Here is a 21,735-nt window from a genome sequence, read left to right on the forward strand (position 1 = left end):
AGGGAAAAAATATATACAAATTTTCCTTAAGATGCAGTCTAGTGCAAATTTGCTATAATTAAGAGAAGTGAGATAGTGGAAACAATCACTAATTTTCATGAATAAAAGTCCTGCTAACCACTATTAAGATAGCTTATTAATTTTCTTATAATGTTAGGCAAATAATTTATGATTTTATTGAATAATTTATTCATTATCAATCTGTTCATATTATTGAGATTTAAAAGACCAATTTGTGTTACTGTTTTGTTGTTGTTTTTTAGTCTGAGTTTTTTTTTCATTGAATACTTTAGGTTGAATGCCTATTTAAGATAGAGTGAGTTGTACTCAAGTCTAACATGCATAGAATTAAAATTTTTACAAAATCAATTTATTAGGAAACAACTGCTTTTAAAAGTGGGTTAGTTCTCAGTAGGAAATAAAGTAAGAAGATGGTGAGCTGAAAAAGTTGTAGTTTGGCGAACTTTATAAAAAAGAAAAATCTGTATTCTGTGTCCTTGAAACCATTTCTTCATATTGCAGTGAGAATAGGTAAGTGACAGTAGAAAAAATTTTGCAAAGCATTTTTCTTTGCTGATAAGTTAAATTTCTATTCATTAAGTAAAGTCGTATAAAATCAGATTAAATGTATTTTTCTAAAAACATCTGTTGCTTTATATAATATTCTTTAGCCCATTAGGACTGTGGGTTATTTTGGAGGTGTGGGTTTGGTGCAGGGGTGGGAGGTGGTGGGTGGTGGTAAGGATATTAGAAGGAGTGTTTTAGAAACTTGTTTCCTATCCCACCGTTCCCAGTATCCTCTATATGTTAGTTATGTTAGTTTAGATTAGTGTGGGGGATGTTAGGAGTGGCCTGGTTTCTTTCCTTCTTTTTCCTAGCCAAGGAAGTATCGCCTGGGGATGCTGGAGGAGAGGCTAGTTCCGATGGGATCAAAGGCACGAAAATCAAAGAACCCTATTGGCTGCCTTGCTGACAGGTGTAAATCAGGAGTACCCATCAATATGGTTTGGTGGAACAGAGTCACAGAAAACAATTTACAGGTAAAAATAATTTTTATTAGACATTTCTTGAAAGTGAATGTCTTGGCTGCTTTCTGTGTCTGTTTGGGGTGGTGGGTGTGAAAGGATTGGATGACTTAGCTGGTATACTTAGGTAATTTAAAAAATTTTTAATCAGAGTAAAGTTAGTGACCCTTAATCAACTAAATGATTTTTTCTTGGTGGCTTTTTGAGCTTTTCCTCTTTGTAGAATATTTTACTTTTTTTTGTTTGTTTGTTTTTTGTTTTTTCAGACAGAGTCTCACTCTGTCCCCCAGGCTGGAGTGCAGTGGCGCCATCTCACCTCACTGTAACCTCCGCCTCCTAGATTCAAGATACCATGCCTCAGCCTCTCAAGTAGCTGGGACTGCAGGTGCACACCACCACGCCTGGCTAATTTTTTGTATTTTTAGTAGAGATGGGGTCTCGCCATGTTGGCCAGGCTGGTCTCGAACTCCTACCTCAGGTGATCTCTGCCTTGGCCTCACAAAATGCTGGGATTACAGGCATGAGCCACCTCTCCTGGCCGAATATTTTACTATATTTAGTTAAATTTAGTTTTTCTGTTTTCGATTTTGTTAATACTTGAGTTCAATTATTTTTACTACCCAAGAGTTACTCAGGATAGGACTACATTCAAGAGTCATATAAGGCCGGGCATGATGGTGCACGCCTGTAATCCCAGCACTTTGGGAGGCCGAGGAAGGCGTATCACCTGAGGTCAGAAGTTTAAGACCAGCCTGGCCAACATGGTGAAACCCCGTCTCTACAAATATACAGAAAAGAAAAAAAAAATTTTAGCCAGGTGTGGTGGGGAGCACCTGCAATCCCAGCTACTCGAGAGGCCGAGGCAGAAGAATGGCTTGAACCTGGGAGGCGGGGACTGCACCACTGCACCCACTCCAGCCTGGGCAACAGAGCGAGACTCTGTCTCAAAAAAAAAAAAAAAAAAAAAGAGTTGTATAAAATTTATTACATAAAGTCACATTTATTTGGAATCTGAAGAACAAGGTGCTTCATATGTTGTCTTTTTAACATTTTTACTAGGAAACAAAAATTATGTGTAAACAAACTTGTCAAGAGTTGCTCTAAAACTAACTTCAATAGTATGTTGTCATAGAGTCATTACAAATACATTCCATCTTTGACTGTACCTTTTTTGTCAATACTGAATAATGCAAATGAAAATTTATGTCAGGTAGTTTCTATATAAGATTTTGAAGTACCAACAAAAAAATTTATATGCCATTTTAATCTGGATTATAATTTTATTTCCATTTTTGAAAAATTGATAATTATTCTGTAATATTGTTTTATTAACAATTTCAATTTAGCCAGAGGTAGAATGTCTTTCCTCCCAAACTTGCATTTAAAATATATCCCAAGGCAAAGCCTATAATCCCACATGTACATACCATACACAGAAAAGATATAACAAAGGTAACAACTTGGTTTTATTTCTGTTTCCAACCTTATGTTATAAATAGGTTCCACAGTATTTTGTTCTGTTTATTACTGATACATGAGTAGTATCTGTATTGCCTTGGGCATAGGAATAAATAAATTATTCCAAAAGTAAATACTGCAAAATGTAGTATTTGCTCCAGCTGATATTTTGGTAATATTTTCTAAAGATAAGAAAAGACAGGGGTTTCATATAACCATATGCTTCAAATTTCATTGGAAAGTTTTGGCTATGTCAATTATGAATAACAGTATAGTTTTTTTAACTGAATTTGCTTGTCTTTTATATCAGTAGTGGAGAGGTTTTTGATACGGGTTGTTACAATTAGTTTTTAGTTTAAAAAAGAAGGTCTGAAGAAAAAAATTGGACCACAGCTATTTAAGAGCAGATAAAAGTGAAACTGGAATTACTTGTAGGTTGTGGGGGTGAAACACTTACCAATGCAGAGGTGTAGCCACTCGACCTCTCCACGACTGCCCCCATTATCCTGGTGGCAGTTCTGAGGTACTTTTTTTTTTTAGAATAGCTTGAAAAATCTTTAGGTTGATTATAGTTATGTTTTATTTATAATTAAAATAGTAATAGATTTGCATTAATGTGTGAAATATTGAATTGGTGTTATCTGAATCTAATGTTTCAAATACTGTTATTTTATACTTCAGGTAGTTCTTTTCCTTTAAGGGCATAAGGAATGCTGTACCCAAATTTAGAGCTTTATAATCTCTAAAATGCTTCACTTTACCAGGCACATGTTGAAGTACTGAAAAATACTCATCTCGTCTCCATTACTGTCTGTGTAGATTCCAAACTGGGGGTCTGGAATAGTTTATACAAAGCAAATAGTATGTCAATATATATTTTTGTATTGGAGTTTTTATCTTGTTCTTGTGAGAGAAAAGTAACTTACCAATTCCATACCATTTTTTTTCCTTTTGTGTGATTAGAAAGTATTTTTAATATCGTTTTGTGTTTTTGACATATACTAGTTAAAAGAATTGTGTCAGGAGCATATTCGTCTTTCTTGTTCCATTTGTTTCCTTAAATCTTAGGTCCTCTCAATCCTAGAGTCAGAAAAATGTTTTAAAATATTTTATGTTAATAATTATGGCTATGTTTCTTTAATGGTTGTCTTGTGCCAGGCACTGTGCTAAGCTCTTTACGTGTATTGTCTTTTGGTATTGCTAATAGCTTATGGGATAGATGTTACTGCTAGATGAAGAAACATCTTCAGGGAAGCTAAGTATCTCTAAGGTTAAACAGTTAGTAGAGGAACAGATATTTGAGTCCATGTTTGTCAGACTCAAAATCTCTTTACTTCTATGTGCTGTAGCTCTAGTAACTACAGTTGATTTAATTTTCTAACTGGTTAACTGAATTTCTGCAGGACAGCTTTTGAGGATGAGAATGCATCCATAGTTGTCTAGACACGGGCTGTAACTTATGTATGACCCTGCAGCATTTGTAAGCTCTGTCATTTTTCCTTGTGCTTCATCTTTTCCCTCTGTGCCATTTAACTACTTTTCTTTCTGGAACTTTAAACATTCCTTTACGTTCATTTCTTAATCTTGACCTAATATCTTGGTCTTTTTCTACTTCTGAAAACAAAGGAAAACCAACAAACCAACTAACAAGAAACTTAACAAAACCTTTGTCCGAGTTTCCGAGCTCTGATGGAATGCAGTCATTCATACTGCATTTATTCTCTTCAGTGCTGGATTTCTTTCAAGAGGCCTATGATTCCCTACCCTTTATTACTTAGTAATCTTTTAACTGATTTTTTAACCAAATATTTTATGATACGAAGGCGCCTGTCTGCCAAACATGGCATTTATTAAACAGTGATACATTTGAAAAATACATATATGGAGCTGCTAATTAGAGAAACAGAGAAGCTTAAAATTTTTCTTAATCTTTTGTAGGTTTGTAGAGGGTAAATTTATTCTTCATATGGCTGTTTGAGATATTGATAAGACCCATCTGATCTCCATTAATATGTTTGTAAAGTCCCCAGTTGGGAACCTTTGGAATAGTTTCCACTCTTTTCTCTAAATTTCCTTACCATCCATTTACTCCTTAAATGTCTGCAAACTGGTGTTACCAAAATTTTATTGAAATTGCTCTCAGAGTTTTCCAGGGATCTCCATAATTGCCAAATCCAGCAGTTTTATTGAGCACTTAATATTGCTGGCTACTTTTTTATTGTGAAACTCTCTGTCTCTCTCTCTCTCTCTCTCTCTTTTTTTTTTTTCTTTTTTTTTTTTTTTTGAGACAGGGTCTCTCTCTGTTACCCAGGCTGGAATGCAGTAATGCAATCATGGCTCACCTCATAGTCTCGACCTCCTGTGCTCAAGCGATCCTCCTGTCTCAGTCTCCCGAGTAGCTGGGACTGCAGGCACATATCACTGCACCCACCTAATTTTTTTTTTTTTTTCACTTTTTGTAAAGATGGGGTCTTGCCGTGTTGCTCAGGCTGATCTCGAACTCCTGGGCTCAAGCTATCCTCCTGCCTTGGCACGCCAAAGTGTTGGGATTACAGGTGTGAGCCACTGTACTGGCCATGAAATTTCTTTCTTTGCATTTTTTAATAAAAAAATTTTTTTAATACAAAAAATTAGCCAGGCATGGTGGCGGGTGCCTGTAGTCCCAGCTACTTGGGAGGCTGAGGCAGGAGAATGGTGTGAACCTGGGAGGTGGAGCTTGCAGTGAGCCTAGATGGCACTGCCGCACTCCAGCCTGGGCAACACAGCAAGACTCCATCTCAAAATAATAATAATAATTTTTTTTTTTTTAAGAGACGGGGGGAGTAGGGGTCTCACTCTGTTGCCGAGGCTGATTTTGAACTCCTGGCCTCAAGTGATCGTTCCACCTTAGCCTCCCAAAATACTGGGATTATAGGCATAAACGACCACAACTGCCTCTCTTTGTACTTTTAACTCTTTGTTTCGTCCCTGGCTCCATGTGAGCTCCTGTTCTTGGTTCACTTGTTCTTTGCTTTTTCTTGTATGTCATTGATTCTGAAATGTTACTTTTAGAATTGTCTTCTGAGTTCAAGGCTCAGATTTTCTGTGCCTCTGATACCTTTGCATGTGGGTAAATATGCCACTCTCCCTACAAATCTGGAAAGTCTAGAAATACGGTTTAATTTTTGGTTTTCCAGATTTACTGCTTCACGTATATTCTCCTATACTCCTTCTTCAGTTTATGGCATTATCTTCCCCATCTCTGAGACTAAATATTCCTTCCTTGCCTTCTCTTTCATTCTACCTCGTTTTTTTTTTCTCCCCTGGATTACTTTTTAAATCTAACACTTATTATAAGAAGGAAACTACTGTGCTTTGACAGATCATTAATTAAAATAGAATATATTGGACAGTGTACATTATAACAGTAATCACATATTATCCCCATTTGACAACAGAATTGGGCGTTAGGAAAGCTTAATGCTAGTTAGTGGTAGAGCTGCAATTCTAGCCAAGATCTGTTCTAAATCTTGAGATTTTCCTGCTATATTATCTGCCTCTAATTCTTACTTTTTTAAAGTCTACAGTATCTTACTCCTCTTTCCTTTTTTATAAATAGTGAGATTGTTTATTCCTTACGCATAAACAGCTTCTGAATAATTTTTGTCAATTTTTTTTAGGATTTATTCTACCTATCTGGGTCTATCTCTTCATACCCATCCACATATACTACATCCTAACCATATGAGATCTTTTATGTTACATAAAATATAAAATACACTGTCAGTTCTCTGAACCATTGTTAACTGAGCCTGAAAAACAGATCTTCCTTCTTTTTCCTTTAAGAGATGGCTCAAATACTACTTTCTCTGGAATTACTTGTCTACACAGCAGGCGGGATAGAATATATATATGTATACACGCACACACACACAATTTGTTTAACTTACTTTACTATTCCTAGTGTATTTGGTGTTTACCAGTTACTTCATTCTGTTTTGTATAAAATTTGTTTGCCTGTTTGTCTTTTTCTACTGGATTGTAAATACTCGAGGTTAAGCATGTGTTTATTTCTGTATCCTGAAGGTATTAGGTTGGTGAAAAAGTAATTGTGGTTTTGCCATTACTTTTAATGCAAAAACCGCAATTACTTTTGCACCAACCCAGTATTTTACTTGTTTTTAAATGCTACTGTTTATTATTTTTCTTTCTTTCTTTCTTTCTTAATTTTTTTTCCCCCCAGACAGGGTCTTGCTCTGTTGCCCAGGCTGGAGTGCAGTGGTGCAATCTTGGCTCACTGCAACCTCTGCCTCCCAGGCTCAAGCGATGCTCCCTCTTCAGCCTCCCAAGTAGCTGGGACCACAGGTGTGTGCCACCATGCCTGGCTAATTTTTTTTTTTTTTTTTTTGGTAGAATCAGGGTTTCACCGTGTTGCCCAGGCTGTTCTTGAACTCCTGGCCTCCCAAAGTGCTGGGATTACAGGTGTGAGCTGCCATGCCTGACCTTAATTTTCTTTTATTGGATAATATATGTAATTTTGTGGTAATTTAAGACTTTTCTATATTATTTATTTATTTACTTATTGAGACAGGGCCTCACTCTGTTGCCCAGGCAGGCATGCAGTGGTGTCGTCATGGCCCACTGCAGCGTCTACCTCCTGGGCTTAAGCAGTTCTCCCACTTTAACCTCCCAAGTAGCTGGGACTACAGGTATGTGCAACCATGCCCAGCTAGGTTTTCTTTGTATTTTTTTGTAGAGACAGGGTTTCTCCATATTGCTCAGGCCGGTCTTGAACTACTGGACTCAAGTGACCCACTTGCCTCAGCCTCCCAAAGTGCTGGGATTACAGGTGTGAGCCACCACACTGGGTCTGGCTTTTCTGTATTTAAAAAAATTAATCATAGACTTTTTGGGGCTTATTTTGAAATGTTAGAGGTCTTCCATCTTAAAGTTTAACATTATACAAGTATTCTTGCTATTTTTTAATCTTTTAAGCCTTGTGATAGACTTAATTACCTCTTGACAGTGTTGTTTAGTGAGAAAGCGTCTCTGCTTTTCTTTTTTCTTTTTCTTTTTTTTTTTTTTGAGGCGGGGTCTTGCTCTGTTGCCAGGCTGTAGTGCAGTGGTGTGATCTCGGCTCACTGCATCTTCCACCTTCCAGCTTCAAGCGATTCTCCTGTTTCAGCCTCCTGAGTAGCTGGGATACAGGCACACTCCACCACGCCCAGCTAATTTTTGTATTTTTAATAGAAATGGGGTTTCACCGTGTTGGCCAGGATGGTCTTGATCTCTCTATCTCTTGACCTCGTGATCTGCCCGCCTTGGCCTCCCAAAGTGCTGGGATTACGGGTGTGAGCGACCACGCCCGACCAGCTTCTCTGTTTTATATTTTTTTCATCATCTCAGCCCATACACCAAGCAGGTGGTGAATGGAAGATCACCTGAGACACCACATCAAAAACACTTCATTTCACCTAAGTGCAAATTCACTTTGATCTTTCCTTTAGTCTTTGCCCAGGATGTTTACCCATCACTGGATGGTTACCTGTCACTTTGCCTGACCAATCTGTATGTGAATTCAAAATTTTCTGTTTGTTCTATGACTACATAGTTCAAATTGCCATTGCTTGGGGTTGAAATATTTTATCACCTGTCCTACAGAGTTGTTGTGAGGATTCAAATTTCCAAGCACATAATAGATATTAAATAAATGTCCATTGTCCAGTTTTACCTTATCACCTTATCTCCTAAAGTTGATGTTTGTTTATATTTATTTAGAGTACAGCCTGCAGTTATATTCATATGTGCTTAAATCATGATATGTGTATAATGGGGCAGTGACACTTGGTCTCTTTTAAGGGCTCACATTTAAATGCTAACTCACTTGAATATTTTGAAAAATAAATGCTTTTTTTGAAAGGACAACTTAATGTGTTTTTTCCTGTGATTTTACATTTCATTTTGAATGAAAGGGTCTGGGAAATGTATGATTTTGTAAATTTCTCATAATATTGCAGGTTAAGATTTACCTAAAAGTAGTGATACATTAAATAAAATCACGCTAATTTTGTCTCAGACTTTTGAAAATTGTGTGGTTGTGAATCATAAGTTATAATATTACTGTTGTTTTAGTGAAGTGATACAATTAAATGAGAACTGTTGGACTGTGGATGTGTTAGGGGATCCATTTGATTTCATTGTCTCCTTGTCAGCATCTCTTTTGATGCTACTTTTTTCCCCTTGTCTGATTAAATGGCATTTTTTGTAAGAAGTATTTAATTATAAGAATGCTTACATTAAAATCTCTTGGCCTATAAATTCTCATGTGAGTTCTAGTTGCTTGTTACTGCTTCCTTTAAGATCTCAGGGGCGGTGGGTGGTTGGAAACTCACTAGATTTGCTTCCATCTTTACTCACTGGGTTTTGGTATTACTTCAGGTGATTTGTAATCTCTAGGCCACAGGAAATGGGATAATGTAGGCTTTTGATGCAATGGATTGGACTTTGTAAAGGTGAAGCTTCAAGCTATCTAGTTAGGGTACCTGGGGACTTTGAAGAGTTATAGAACTATGATGCAGCTGCAGTGGCCTTTCTGTAAATGTACTACTTTCTGTTCACACATCTCACCCTGGACCTCCTCTTCTCTCTAGCTGATACTCGAAATCTTTAATGTTCTCAGACCTACTCAACCTTTACTCTATCACTTTAGAGTAATGACCTTGTGTTATTCATGGAAGGGAGAAAAAAGGTCATTAAGAATTCATTGTGGTTCTGTCTACTGTGACAAAGTTTAAAAATTTTAGAAAGAATGAAGTGTGGGCTGGGTGTGATAACTCTTTCTTGTAATCCCAGCACTTTGGGAGGCTGAGGCGGGAGGATTCACTTGAGCCCAGGAGTTCGAGACCAGCCTGGGCAACATAGTGAGACCCCTGTCTGTACAAAAGAAAAAATAATAATTAGCTGGGTGTGGTGACATGTGCTTGTAGTCTCAGCTATTCAGGAGGCAGAGGCAAGAGAATCCCATGAGTTCGAGGCTGCAGTGAGCTATGATTGCACTGTTGCACTCCAGTCTGCGTGACAGAGCAAGACCCTCTTAAAAAACGAAAACAAAAAAACCCCGTTTCTTAAAAAAAAAAAAAAAAAAAGAATTGCCTCATGTATCAGCTTTCTACCTATCTATATTTTCATTAATATTCTTATTTTTCCTCCTGTCTCAGACAAATAGGTGTTTGTTATATGCTGAAGGCCATCTTGATTTTATTCCTTCATGTGTCTCTTTTCAATATTACTCTTATTTCTCTATGTTGGTTACATCCTCTTTAACTTATAAACATTCCATGTTTAAATCTTTTCTGATACTTGATGAACCCCACAACAAAGCATGCTACATGAGGAGAAGGTTCTTTGGTCAGTACATTTGGAAAACTCTGCGATACAATTTGGGAAATGGTTCCTACTTATTATGGTGACTACTTTTTCACCTTTTGTTCATCCCTTAATTCCCAGTATTTTCCCTTTCCTTTTCACCATTCTATTGAAACTGTTTTTGATAAGATTGTCTAACTGACTTTTTTTTTTGAGACAGAGTTTCGCACTGTTTTCACCCAGGCTGGAGTGCAGTGGTGCGATCTCGGCTTGCTATAGTGTCTGCCTCCCAGGTTCAAGCAATTCTCCTATCTCAGCCTCCCAAGTAGCTGGGACTACAGGCTGCACCACCACACCCGGCTAATTTTATATATTTAGTAGATATAGGGTTTTGCCATGTTGTCCAGGCTGGTCTCGAACTCCTGACCTCAGGTGATCCAGCTGCCTCAGCCACCCAAAGTACTGGGATTACAGGCGTGAGCCACCACACGCAGCCCCTAACTGACAAAATTAACGGCATTCCTCTTACTTGCCCACTGCTACAATTGACAGTTGACCATTCTTCTTTTTTTGAAACTTTTATTTTCTTAGCTGTTAGATTGTTATTAGTGGGTTTTTTTTTTTTTTTTTGTAAGACTTCTTGGCCTTTGTACTGCCCTCAAGAACTCTGCCAAGCTCTGTCATTGACTGTTTTTTCTTTCACTCTTCATAGTGCTCTTCTGTAATCTCACATGTCTTCAATACTTCAGCTCCTTCCTAGTCACATTTGACTCCTGGATACTTTTTTCCCCTCCTAGTCCTCTGCACTCATTCTATTATATTTCTGGTTTCTTCTGAACATCTTTATCTCCATGACATAGGACTTAAAACTCAACCTGTCCAAAATGAACACCAAGTTAGGGATCCTCCCCCTCTCACAGAGGCAGGGCGGGTTCCTGTAAAAAATAAAAATAAATGAATAAAAAATAAAATGAACAGTGTATATTTTCCTTCAAACCTGTTTTTCATTTACACACATCTGTAGACACTCACTTATTCACAACTATATGCCACCATATATCTTGGTTATTGATATCATTTGGTGTCTAACTTGTGAGCTCTTTTTGATCCCTCACTTCCTTACCTGCCATATCCTTCAGCAACTAAGATCTGTTGCTGGTTTGAAATTATTTTTACTCTGTTAGTTATAATGTAGATCCACCTTTAATTCTTGCTTGGATTATTATATTGTGGTGTCTTAGCTGGTTTCCTGCTTCTAGTCTTCTTTTTCAAACAACTACCTGATTGTCTGATCTTGCCTCTCATCTTTGTCATTGGGGGAAAAAAGGTCAAAATCCCTTATGAAGGCATCCAAGCTGCTCCTTGCTCTTGTTCCTATTGAACTATTTGCGGTACCATGTAGGTACCATGAAGAGTTCCATGTTCTTGCTTCTCCTTTGACTATTCTTTTTGAACATTCACCTTGCTTGATGTACCCTCCCTTCTGTCTTGATTTAGCAAACTTGTCTTTTAAGATTCGATTCATACATACGGTCTTATGGCCTAATTAAACAGCATTAGATGTTTGCTCACATTGTCCTAGCACTTACCAGATTCTAATTATTCATTTATAGAACTTATCACATAAACTAATATCAATATACTGATCATGGCACATTGTAGATAATGTATGTCTTTTGATACATGGATGTTCTGAGTTCTTGAGAGTGTGGAATTGGGTTCAGGATACATTGTATACCTGTGAAATGTCAGCCTGTGAACTTGTAGAACACAGTGTCTATGTTTTATGTCTTTCTTCCTCACAGCGCCTAGTACACTGCCTTGCACAGTGTCTTTTATATATTAGGTATTCAAATAATTAAATGGATGGACCTGGATTATTGATTAGCTGGATGAATATTTGGCCTAATATGTTCCTGAAATTTAATGCTTTACATATTTTTGTAAATTTTCCCTTGGTACAATTTCATTAAATAAAATATCAACGTGGAAAACATTTGAAAATCTTAATATATGTTAAAATTTATGATTAATATGGTAGGATTCTTTGTTAGAAAGAATACATGTAAGTATTATAAATTACTGTGGAATATGACAAATAGGTTTTACTGTTATATGGCTATGGATAGAAGATATGCATAAGTAGCAATAATCGTAGCTGTGTAAAGTAGTTCTTGCCTCTTTGGAATGTTGTGATAGTCTCACTTTCCTGTACTACTTATTCACTGACCTAAGTAAACATTTTTGCTCCTTTTAGGGACAGTGATAGAATAAACTAGGTGGTATGCCCTGTGATTATGAATGATTACTGTTATTGGAGCACTTTTACATGTAAATAACTTCAGATTCTTTTAAGTACAGGTTCAGTATACCTTATCCAAAATACTTGGGACTATAAGTGTTTCAGATTTTTTTTTTTTTTTTTGGGGGGTGTGTTTGAATCCGTTTAGTGGTTGAGCATCTTAAACCTGAGAAGACCTGGCCCGAAATACTGCATTGAACATTGACTTTGAGCATCATGTTTGAGCTCAAAAAGTTTCAGATTTTGGAGCATTTCAGATTTCAGATTTTCTGATTAGGGCTACCTAGTTTGTAGCAGATGCACACATCCGGTTTTATTTTTAAGTGTCTTCTATTCTTTGGATACAGATTATCTTTTTATATGCATCGATTTTTTTGGTCTGAATTTAAATGTACAATCCATGTGAATTCTTACGATAATTCCATTCTGCGATGATATGCAAATGAAAAAGGGAATGGTGTAAGTGGTTTTATGATTTAGAAATCTTGAACTTTCTTAGAATTTTTTTGTAAAAATTATACAGTGGTCCTTCTGTATTCTGTGGGATTGGTTCTAGCAACAACCTCCCCACCACCCGCAGATACCAAAATACCGGGGTGCTTAAGGCATAATATTTGCATATAACCTATGTGCATCCTCCAGAATACCTATTACAATGTAAATGTTTTGTAAATAGTTGCTATACTGTATTGTTTTTGTTTGTATTTTTTAAATTGTTGTTGGTTTTTTTTACCCCAAATATTTTTTATCTGTGGTTGGTGGAATCTGCGGATTCAGAACCCATGAATACGGAGTGCTGACTGTATATACTACTGAAAAAAATCAGATACTATAGAAGAGTACAAAGAAGAAGGCAAAAATGTCCTTAGCCAGGTTACCACCCACAGATAACTTGTCTGATATATTTTAGTGACCATCTTTAGCATGTTTTTACACACCTGCGTGCATACGCATTCCCCCATTCCCTCTCAGGCATAAGGAAACTATTTTACATAAATAGCAATTTAGTTTCATTGCTGTTCTCTAGCTTATCTTTTATTTTTACTGAATCAGTAGTATAGGTGTCTCTTTTCATGTTTAATAAAAATATATCAACTCATAATTTTTAATAGTTATACATTATGATATGTTCCACAGTCCACATGACCAAATCCCTACTGGTAGATATTTTGCTTATTTCTTTTTTTAAAATACTATAATAAAAAAGTGCTGTGCTAACCTTATCTACTTGTGTCATTTTTCTTCTTAGCTTTATTTCCTAGATGTGAGTTTGCTAGATCAAGGGCATGCTTATTCTTTGCTTATTCTTCTCCCGTCTCCTCCCGTTTTTCTCCTTCCTTCCTGCCTGCCTGCCTGCCTTTCTTTTTCTTTTCCCCTTCTCCTTCCCTTTTTCCTTTCTCCTTTTACCACTCTGGAGTGAGGTGGCATGATCACAGCTCACTGTAGCCTTGATCTTCTGGGCTCAATTCATCCTCCTATGTCAGCCTCCAGAGTAGCTGGGACTACAGGTGTGTGCTATCATGCATGGCTAATTGTTTTTAATTTTTAGTAGAGATGGGGGGTCTTGCTTTGTTGCCCAGGCTGGTCTTGAACTCCTGAGCTCAAGTGATCCTCCACCCTTGGCCTCCTAAAGTAGTAGAATGACAAGTGTGAGCCACTGCACGGCCTTATTTTTCATTTTGATAATATTATCAAACTGTTCTCATAAAAGGTACACCAGGAGATTGTTAGAGATGTTTATAGTATTATCCATTTCTGGCAAACTTTGTAAAGGATGAGCTAACAACTGTCTTTGGAAATTTACATGTGTATAATTTCAAGCTGTTATGTACAGAGAATTGCTTTATGCTGAGATCATAAAAATTTTTGTTTTCCTCCATTGTAATGTAAAGCTTGTTACTAATTGATCTTCATTTGCTGGGTTCCAACATACACATGCTACTTTCCTCTTAAGATTGTCAAGTTATAAATAGGAGAACTTTTATTTAGAAGAATGCTAATATGAATCTTTTGGAAATACTAGTAATTAGCTTTCTTCTGCTGTCTCCACCAATTTTATCTGATTTAGAAAATTATATTTCCTTTATTGAGATGCTTAAATCAGAGGGCTTAGTTTGCTTCAGAAAGTTTATAAACTATATTATTAGACTAATTTTACAATAGTCATTGTATTTAGGTGTCACTTTTAACTTTTTTTTTTAATTAAACTTTGCAGGTTTTAGATAGGTCAGTTTCTGACTAACCCAGAAGTTGAGTATATTTTGATAATACATTTTAAATTGGCCGTATTTGTATGTGCTTGAAATAAGTGGAAATAACAATTCATTAAATAACAACAACAAAAAAAACCTTATGTGAACCTGGGGATTCTTGTTACCATCTGACTACTCCTTTCCATCTCCCTCTGTTCCTCTTTATCCTGTGTTGCTTATTAACACTGGAGACTAGTAAAATTAGGTCTGAATTGGGCTGCTCTTTAGGTCCATGGATCTCATCTTTATTTTGTTTGAGACAGGGTCTTGCTCTGTCATCCAGGCTGGAGGGTAGTGGTGTAGCGATGGCTCACTGCAGCCTTCACCTCCTGGGCTCAAGCAGTTCTCCTGAATAGCTGGGACCACAGGTGCGTACCACCACACCTGGCTAATTAAAAAAAAATTTTTTTTTTTTTTTTTGTAGAGAGAGTGTCTCTTCTTGTTGCCCAGGCTGATCTCAGACTCTTGGCCTTGAGCAGTCCTCCTGCCTTGGTCTACCAGAGTTGTAGGATTACAGGTGTGAGCGGCCGTGCCTGGCTGGGTCTCATCTTTTTATGTCTTTTTAGATCACTTTAACAAGGCAAAAAAAATTCCTCCACCCTGTCTTTCTTTCTCATTATTAGTACCCTCTCTTCTGCTTTTCCAGATAATTCACTGCTCATTGCTGTTGCCTAGTCACTCCCAGTGGCATGGGTAGGAATAATTGTATTGGAGAAATATTTATGTAAAATAGACTGTGACTTGGTGCTTCAAAGATGTGGGCATTATCAAAAGGACAGTTAGTTGAACTGTGCGTGTGACATGATTTATTTTTTTAGGAAAGAGATTATAAGGAAAGCACAACAAAACTTGAAAAACCGACTTTGTAAGAAAGTAGATTGAATTGCTCACAAGTTATTTGAAATGGTATTTGTAGATCGCCTCTCTCCTAGTGGGTGTTTAATCTAACCAAAAAGAGTTGGCTAAACTTTATATATTGATAACTCAAAGTCAAAAAATTCCTTAATATTTTCAAAACATTACCACTAAATTTGTCTTCTGGCCAAGGTGAAAGAACAGAGATTAGACTTACCTCTCTTCAGAAGCAGCTAAAAAACTGAACAAAAACATATGTAACAGCAGTTTTCAAGACATGAGGTATCAGACAGTGAAGGACAGTGATCCCTGAGAGATGGAAAACAAATGAGGTGAACCTTGTGATTAACCCAGCTTACTACCTTGGGAGAGTTTCTCAACCTTGTACAGAAAGGGGGACATCAGGTGGAGCCTGCTCATCTGTCTGAATTGAGGAGACCAAACTGGAAGTCCACAGTGGCTAAGGTGGCAATACTATACAAGAAAACATACTGAAGAAGAGAGAGCTCACATACAGAGAGAACTCTGGCAATTTACCAAGGGATCCCTCTTGAATCTTTAGCTGATGTGAATTCAGGATGTGAAAGAAGAGGCTACCAGAGCTGGAAAAAGCAGTTGCCAAGAAGATCACAGTCAACAATTCTCAGATCTGTACATGGCCAGGAGTAGTTCCTGTTCTCACCGGCCAACATGGAAAACTTCGTAACTTGTGAAGCACCAAGTAAGGCTAATTGGAAGCCATTTCCCTCAGTAGTGGGGCCAAATTAGCCTTAGAATAAATTCTTCCCTGGTTCCTCCTGACAAAACTTAAAAGCAAGACCTGGAAGAATCAAACTAATTTGTAAGCAGTTTAACTACAATGGAGAGCAAAGGTCAAGAAGATTTATAGGAGTACGAAAATATCCAGCACCCAGCAGATAAAAGTCACATTATTTACCATGTAATCAAAAGTACCAGACAGGCAAAGGAGGAGGAAAGTAAGACCCATAAAGAAAAGAAAATGTAATCATTCAAAACTGATCCAGAAATGATTCAGAAATAGTTACGTGAAAACATCAACAATAATTATTATAACTGTATTTCATATGTTGAGGAAGCTTAGAGGAAAGATTAAACATGTTAGTACAGGAATGAAACATTTATACATAGATAAGAAATCCAAATCAGACTTTGAAAGTTGAAAGCTATAGTGTCTGAAATGAATAATATGTTTGATGGGATTAATGGCAATAGACATTGCAGAACAGTTTAGTGAACTTGAAGGCATAGCAATAGAAACTGCCCCAGAAAACCACACGCAGAGAAAATGTGAGCCATGGGATAACATCAGGTGACCTAATATCCTTATAATTGGAGTTCCTGATGGGGCTGATGGGATGTGCAGAAAAAGTATTTTAAGAAATAATGGGCAACATTTTCCAAACTTGATGAAGCTGTAAACCCACAGACTCAAGGTGTCCAGTGAACCACAGGCAAAATAAACATGAAGAAAATTACATCAAGGCACATCAAAGAAGCAGCCATACCAAAAAACAAAACAAAACCATTTTTGAGGAATAACAGTACCATTGGCTTTCCGTATCCATGGGTTCTGCATTCTTGGATTCAACCAATCATGGACCAGGGGAAAAAAAAAACCCAAACACCAAAAAAATCATACTACAATAAAAATAATACAAATAAAGAATGCCATATAACATTTATATTTCATTAGGTATAAGTAATCTAGAGATGATTTAAGGTATACAGGAGTATGCACCTATATGCATAGACTACATACAACTACTAGGCATTTAATATGAGGGACTTAATAACCTGTGGATTTTGGTATCTGCAGAGGAGCTGGAGGAGGGTCCTGGAACCAGTCTCGTGCAGATACTGAGAAACCACAGTACTGATAGCTGATTTCTCACTGGAAATAATACAAATTGTAGACAGTATAACAGTATCTTTAAAATACAGGAAGGAAAAAAAAGTGTCACCCTAGAATTCCATACTTGGAAAAAATATCCTGCAAAAATGCAGTCAAATTGAGTGCATTTATGCACTCAGAAACTGGTAAAATTCAAACGAGGTGGGCAGTTTAGCTAAAATTATTGCACCAGTGTTTACGGTTTTGAAAACGTACTATGGTTATGTAAGATGTTACCTGTCATCAAAGAAGGTAAAAGGTACTATTTCTTGTGAGTCTCACTTTATGTCAAAAGAAATTTTTTTGAAAAAAAAGCAAAAAAAAAAAAAAAAGGTTGGGGGGTACTTCAGACTATTTGGTGAACTCTCACAACTTCATAATAGAAAATTTAAAAATGCATTAAAAGTAGTCAAAAAATGTGGACACTTCAAAGAAGATATAAAATGGCAAATAAGTTATTTGGGAAATGCTAATTAAAACCACAATGAGATACCACTACACACCTATTAGAATGTCTAAAATGAAAAAGACCAACCAACTATGTATTCCTGAGTACATAGAGCAACTTGATCTCTTATACAGTGCTGGTGGATGTAGTAAAATAGCACAACTAGGCTGGAGTATCGCTTGAGTGGCTGTAGTGAGCAATGATCTTTCCAGTGCACTCCAGCCTGGGTGACAAAGCAATACCCTGTCTCCAAAAGAAAAAAAAATAAAAAATCACAACTACTTTGGAAAACAGTTTACTAGCTTAAAAAGGTTATATACACATACGTATTATATGCCCAAATCATTCACTGCTACGTTTTTAACCAAGAATAATGAAATGTGTATTTGTTTACAAATGAAATGTGTATTTGTGTACAAAGACTTGTGTACAAATCTTCACAGCAGCTTTATTTGTAATAGCCAAAACCTGGAAACAATCTAAATATCTAATGGATGAAAGGATAAATTATAGTATATTGATAATGTCGAATACTAATAAGCAATACAAATGAAGTATTGATAGATGCAGTGAAGTGGATCAATCTTCATGCTGAGTGAAAGAACCCAATCAACTTCTTTGCAGCGAGTTTGCCACCAGAACACAGGTGTCATGAAAACTACCCCTAACAGCCAAAATGGGAAGAGACTTTTATCAACATTGTCTTCATTGGACACATAGATTCAAGGCAAGTCCACCACTACTGGCCATCTGATCTACAAATGTGGTGGAATCAACAAAAGAATCATTGAATAATTGGAAAAGGAGGCTGCTGAGATGGGAAAGGGCTCCTTCAAGTATTCCTGGGTCTTGGATAAACTGAAAGCTGAGCATGAATGTGGTCTCACTGTTGATAGCTCCCTGTAGAAACTTGAGACCAACAAGTACTACGTGACTTAGCATTGATGCCCCAGGACACAGAGACTTCATCAAAAACATGATTACTGGGACATCTCAGGCTGACTGTGCTGTACTGATTATTGCTGCTGGTGTTGGTGAAATTGAAGCTAGTAGCTCCAAGAATGGGCAGGCTGGTGACCATGCCCTTCTGGCTTACACACTGGGTGTGAAACAACTAATTGTTGGTGTTAACAAAATGGATTCCACTGAGCCAACTTACAGCCAGAAGAGATATGAGGAAATCATTAAGGAAGTCAGCACTTATATTAATAAAATTGGCTACAATCCTGACGCAGTAGCATTTGTGCCATTTGCTGGTTGGAATTGTGACAACATGCTGGAGCCAAGTGCTAACATGCCTTGGTTCAAGGGATGGAAAGTCACCCATAAAGATGGCAGCACCAGTGGAACCACACTGCTTGAGGCTCTGGACTGCATCCTCCCACTAGCTTGTCCAACTGACAAGTCCTTGCGCCAGCCTCTCCAGGGTGTCTACAAAATTGGTGGTATTGGTACTGTGTCTGTGGACCGAGTGGAGACTGGTGTTCTCAAACCCGTTATGGTGGTCACCTTTGCTCCAGTCAACGTTACAACTGAAGTCTGTTGAAATGCACCATGGAGCTTTGAGTGAAACTCTTCTTGGAGACATTATGGGCTTCAGTGTTATGAATGTGTCTGTCAAAGATGTTCGTTGGGGGAGTGTTGCTGCTGACAGCAAAAATGACCCACGAATGAAGGCAGTTGGCCTCACTGCTCAGTGATTATTCTGAACCATTCAGGCTAAATCAGTGCTGTCTATGCCCTTGTACTGAATTGCCACACAGCCCATGTTGCATCCAGGTTTGCTGAGCTGGAGGTAAAGATTTATTGCCATTTTGGTAAGAAGCTGGAAGATGGCCCTAAATTCTTGAAGTCTGGTGATGCCGCCATTGTTGATATAGTTCCTGGCAAGCCCATGTGTGCTGAGAGCTTCTCAGACCATCCTCCTCTGAGTTGTTTTGCTGTTGGTGATGTGAGACAGACAGTTGCTGTGGGTGTCATCAAAGCAGTGGACAAGAAGGCTGCTGGAGCTGGCAAGGTCACCAGGTTTGCCCAGAAATCTCAGAAGGCTAAATGAATATTATCCCTAATACCTGGCACTCTAGTCTTAATCAGTGGTGGAAGAATGGTCTCAGGACTGTTAGTTTCAGTTGGCCATTTAAGTTAATAGTAAAAGACTGGTTAAAGATAACAATGCATCTTAAAACCTTCAGAAGGAAAGGAGAATGTTTTGTGAACTACTTCATTTTTGTTTTTTTTCTTTTTTGTTTTGCATGTGGTAGTTTTAAGTTACTAGTTTTTTAAATCAGTACGTTTTAATGGAAACAACTTGACCGAAATTCTGTCACAGAATTTTGAGACCCATTAAAACAAAGTTTAGTGAGAAAAAAAAAAGCCAGGTAAAAAATACATATATGTGTATGACCCATTTATGTGAAATTTTTAAAAATGCAGACTAATTCATAGTGACAGAAAGCTCATCAGTGGTTTCCTGGAGACTTGGGGGCAGGGAGCAGAGAGGGGTGGAAAGGAGAGAGGGGTTTAGAAGAGGCCTGTGCAGACTTTAGTACGATGTTTATGGTCATTATATTGATTTGGGTAATGGTTTCCAGGTTGTATATCTGTGTCAAGAGTTACCAAAGTTTTAAGTATGTGCAGTGTATTACATGTTAATTATATCTTAAATAAAGTTGTTAAGAAAAAGTCACCAGGTTAGGTTTTCATTCAGAGGATGGAAAGACTACTGATACCAATTTACAGAGCCCTTAAGATAGCTAAAGCAGGCCGAGCTCTTTAAAGAGCTGTCCAATAGTTTTATGAGTTTACTATGTGATTAAAATAACCCTGACCAGTATTCAGGAATATTAGTTTCTCATTCATTCCATCATTGTATGATAACAATTTTTTTCTTATAGGCCTTTTTGGGCCATATATGCAATGAAATGTTACATATCTTATGTTCTGTTATCATTCAACAGAAACTTCTTGTCTTTCCATCTAATTTAAAAAAAAAAAAATTAGGCCAGGTGTGGTGGCTCACGCCTGTAATCCCAGCACTTTGGGAGGCCAAGGCGGGCAGATCTCTTGAGGTCAGGAGTTCAAGACCAGCCTGGCCAACATGGTGAAACCCCGTCTCCACTAAAAACACAAAAATTAGCTGGGTGCGGTGGCGGGCGCCTGTAATCCCAGCTACTCTGGAGGCTGAGGCAGGAGAATCACTTGAACCCGGGGGGCAGAAGTTGCAGTGAGCCGAGATCACACCACTGTACTCCAGCCTGGGTGACAGAGTAAAACTCTGTCTCAAAAAAAAAAAAAAAAAAAGATAATAATTACAACAACATTTAAGCTAATGGTCAGGATTCTTGATTTATTATATTTGGGTCTAGAAGGTAGCAGTAGGGATCATTTTTGAAAGTTGGGGGATGATGTCATTTTGGAGAACTCACTATATAAGAAGGACTTGGTTGTTTTGGACATGAAAATTGGGGGGCAGGCTGGGCACAGTGGCTCACGCCTGTAATCTCTGCACTTTGGGAGGCTGAGGTGGGCAGATCACTTGAGGCCAGGAGTTTGAGACCAGCTTGGCCAACATGATGAAACATCGCCTCTACCAAAAATATAAAAATTAGCCAGGCTTGGTGACACACACCTGTAATCCCTGCTACTAGGGTGACTGAGGCAGGAGAATCACTTGAACCTGCGAGGCGGAAGTTGCAGTGAGTGAAGGTTGTGCCACTGCACTCCAGCCTGGCAACAGAGTGAGATTCTGTCTCAAAAAACAAAAAAAAGCAAAAAAAAAATTGGGGGGTAAATTTGAGTGTATGAGAATCTTAGACTATTGAATGAACATTAATTTTTTAAAATGTACACTTAGAACTATTTAAAATATAAATGTAAATTAGGGTTTTAATTATGAATATAAATGAGTGCATATCTGTATATTTTACAGAAATCAAAAATTTAATATTATAGAGAAATACCTGTCTTTAGGAAAGGATTATTCAAACATAGGGCAGGGATAGTAAAACTTTAGTTTTTTTTTATTTCTATTTTTCTTATTTATCCCAAACTCCTTATTGTTGTTGAAGTTAGTCAAATAATTTATATAACTCAAGTTCTTATGTCATCTAATCCTAGATAAAACCTTTGCCTCCTACGCC

The 21,735-nt window shown here is 37.4% G+C and overlaps 1 protein-coding gene and 1 pseudogene across 4 annotated transcripts in view; both read left to right on the forward strand.

The window, feature by feature from the left end:
• The window catches only part of PAN3 (poly(A) specific ribonuclease subunit PAN3), a 157,120-nt gene that overhangs the window by 57,816 nt on the left and 77,569 nt on the right, over positions 1 to 21,735 (forward strand). For 3 of the 4 annotated variants that reach the window (XM_004054310.5, XM_055359726.2, XM_055359728.2), the window contains one exon: positions 879 to 1,040. The exons of the other annotated variant lie outside the window; for it this stretch is intronic. In XM_004054310.5, coding sequence (XP_004054358.3) covers positions 879 to 1,040 — 162 coding nt within the window. The remainder of the gene's footprint in view (positions 1 to 878; positions 1,041 to 21,735) is intronic. 4 annotated transcript variants of the gene reach the window in all.
• On the forward strand, positions 1,047 to 20,904 carry LOC129526185 (elongation factor 1-alpha 1-like; annotated as a pseudogene).

The sequence above is a fragment of the Gorilla gorilla genome, chromosome 14 (assembly GCF_029281585.2).
Source record: "Gorilla gorilla gorilla isolate KB3781 chromosome 14, NHGRI_mGorGor1-v2.1_pri, whole genome shotgun sequence".
In the NCBI taxonomy this organism is placed as follows: Eukaryota; Metazoa; Chordata; class Mammalia; order Primates; family Hominidae; genus Gorilla; species Gorilla gorilla.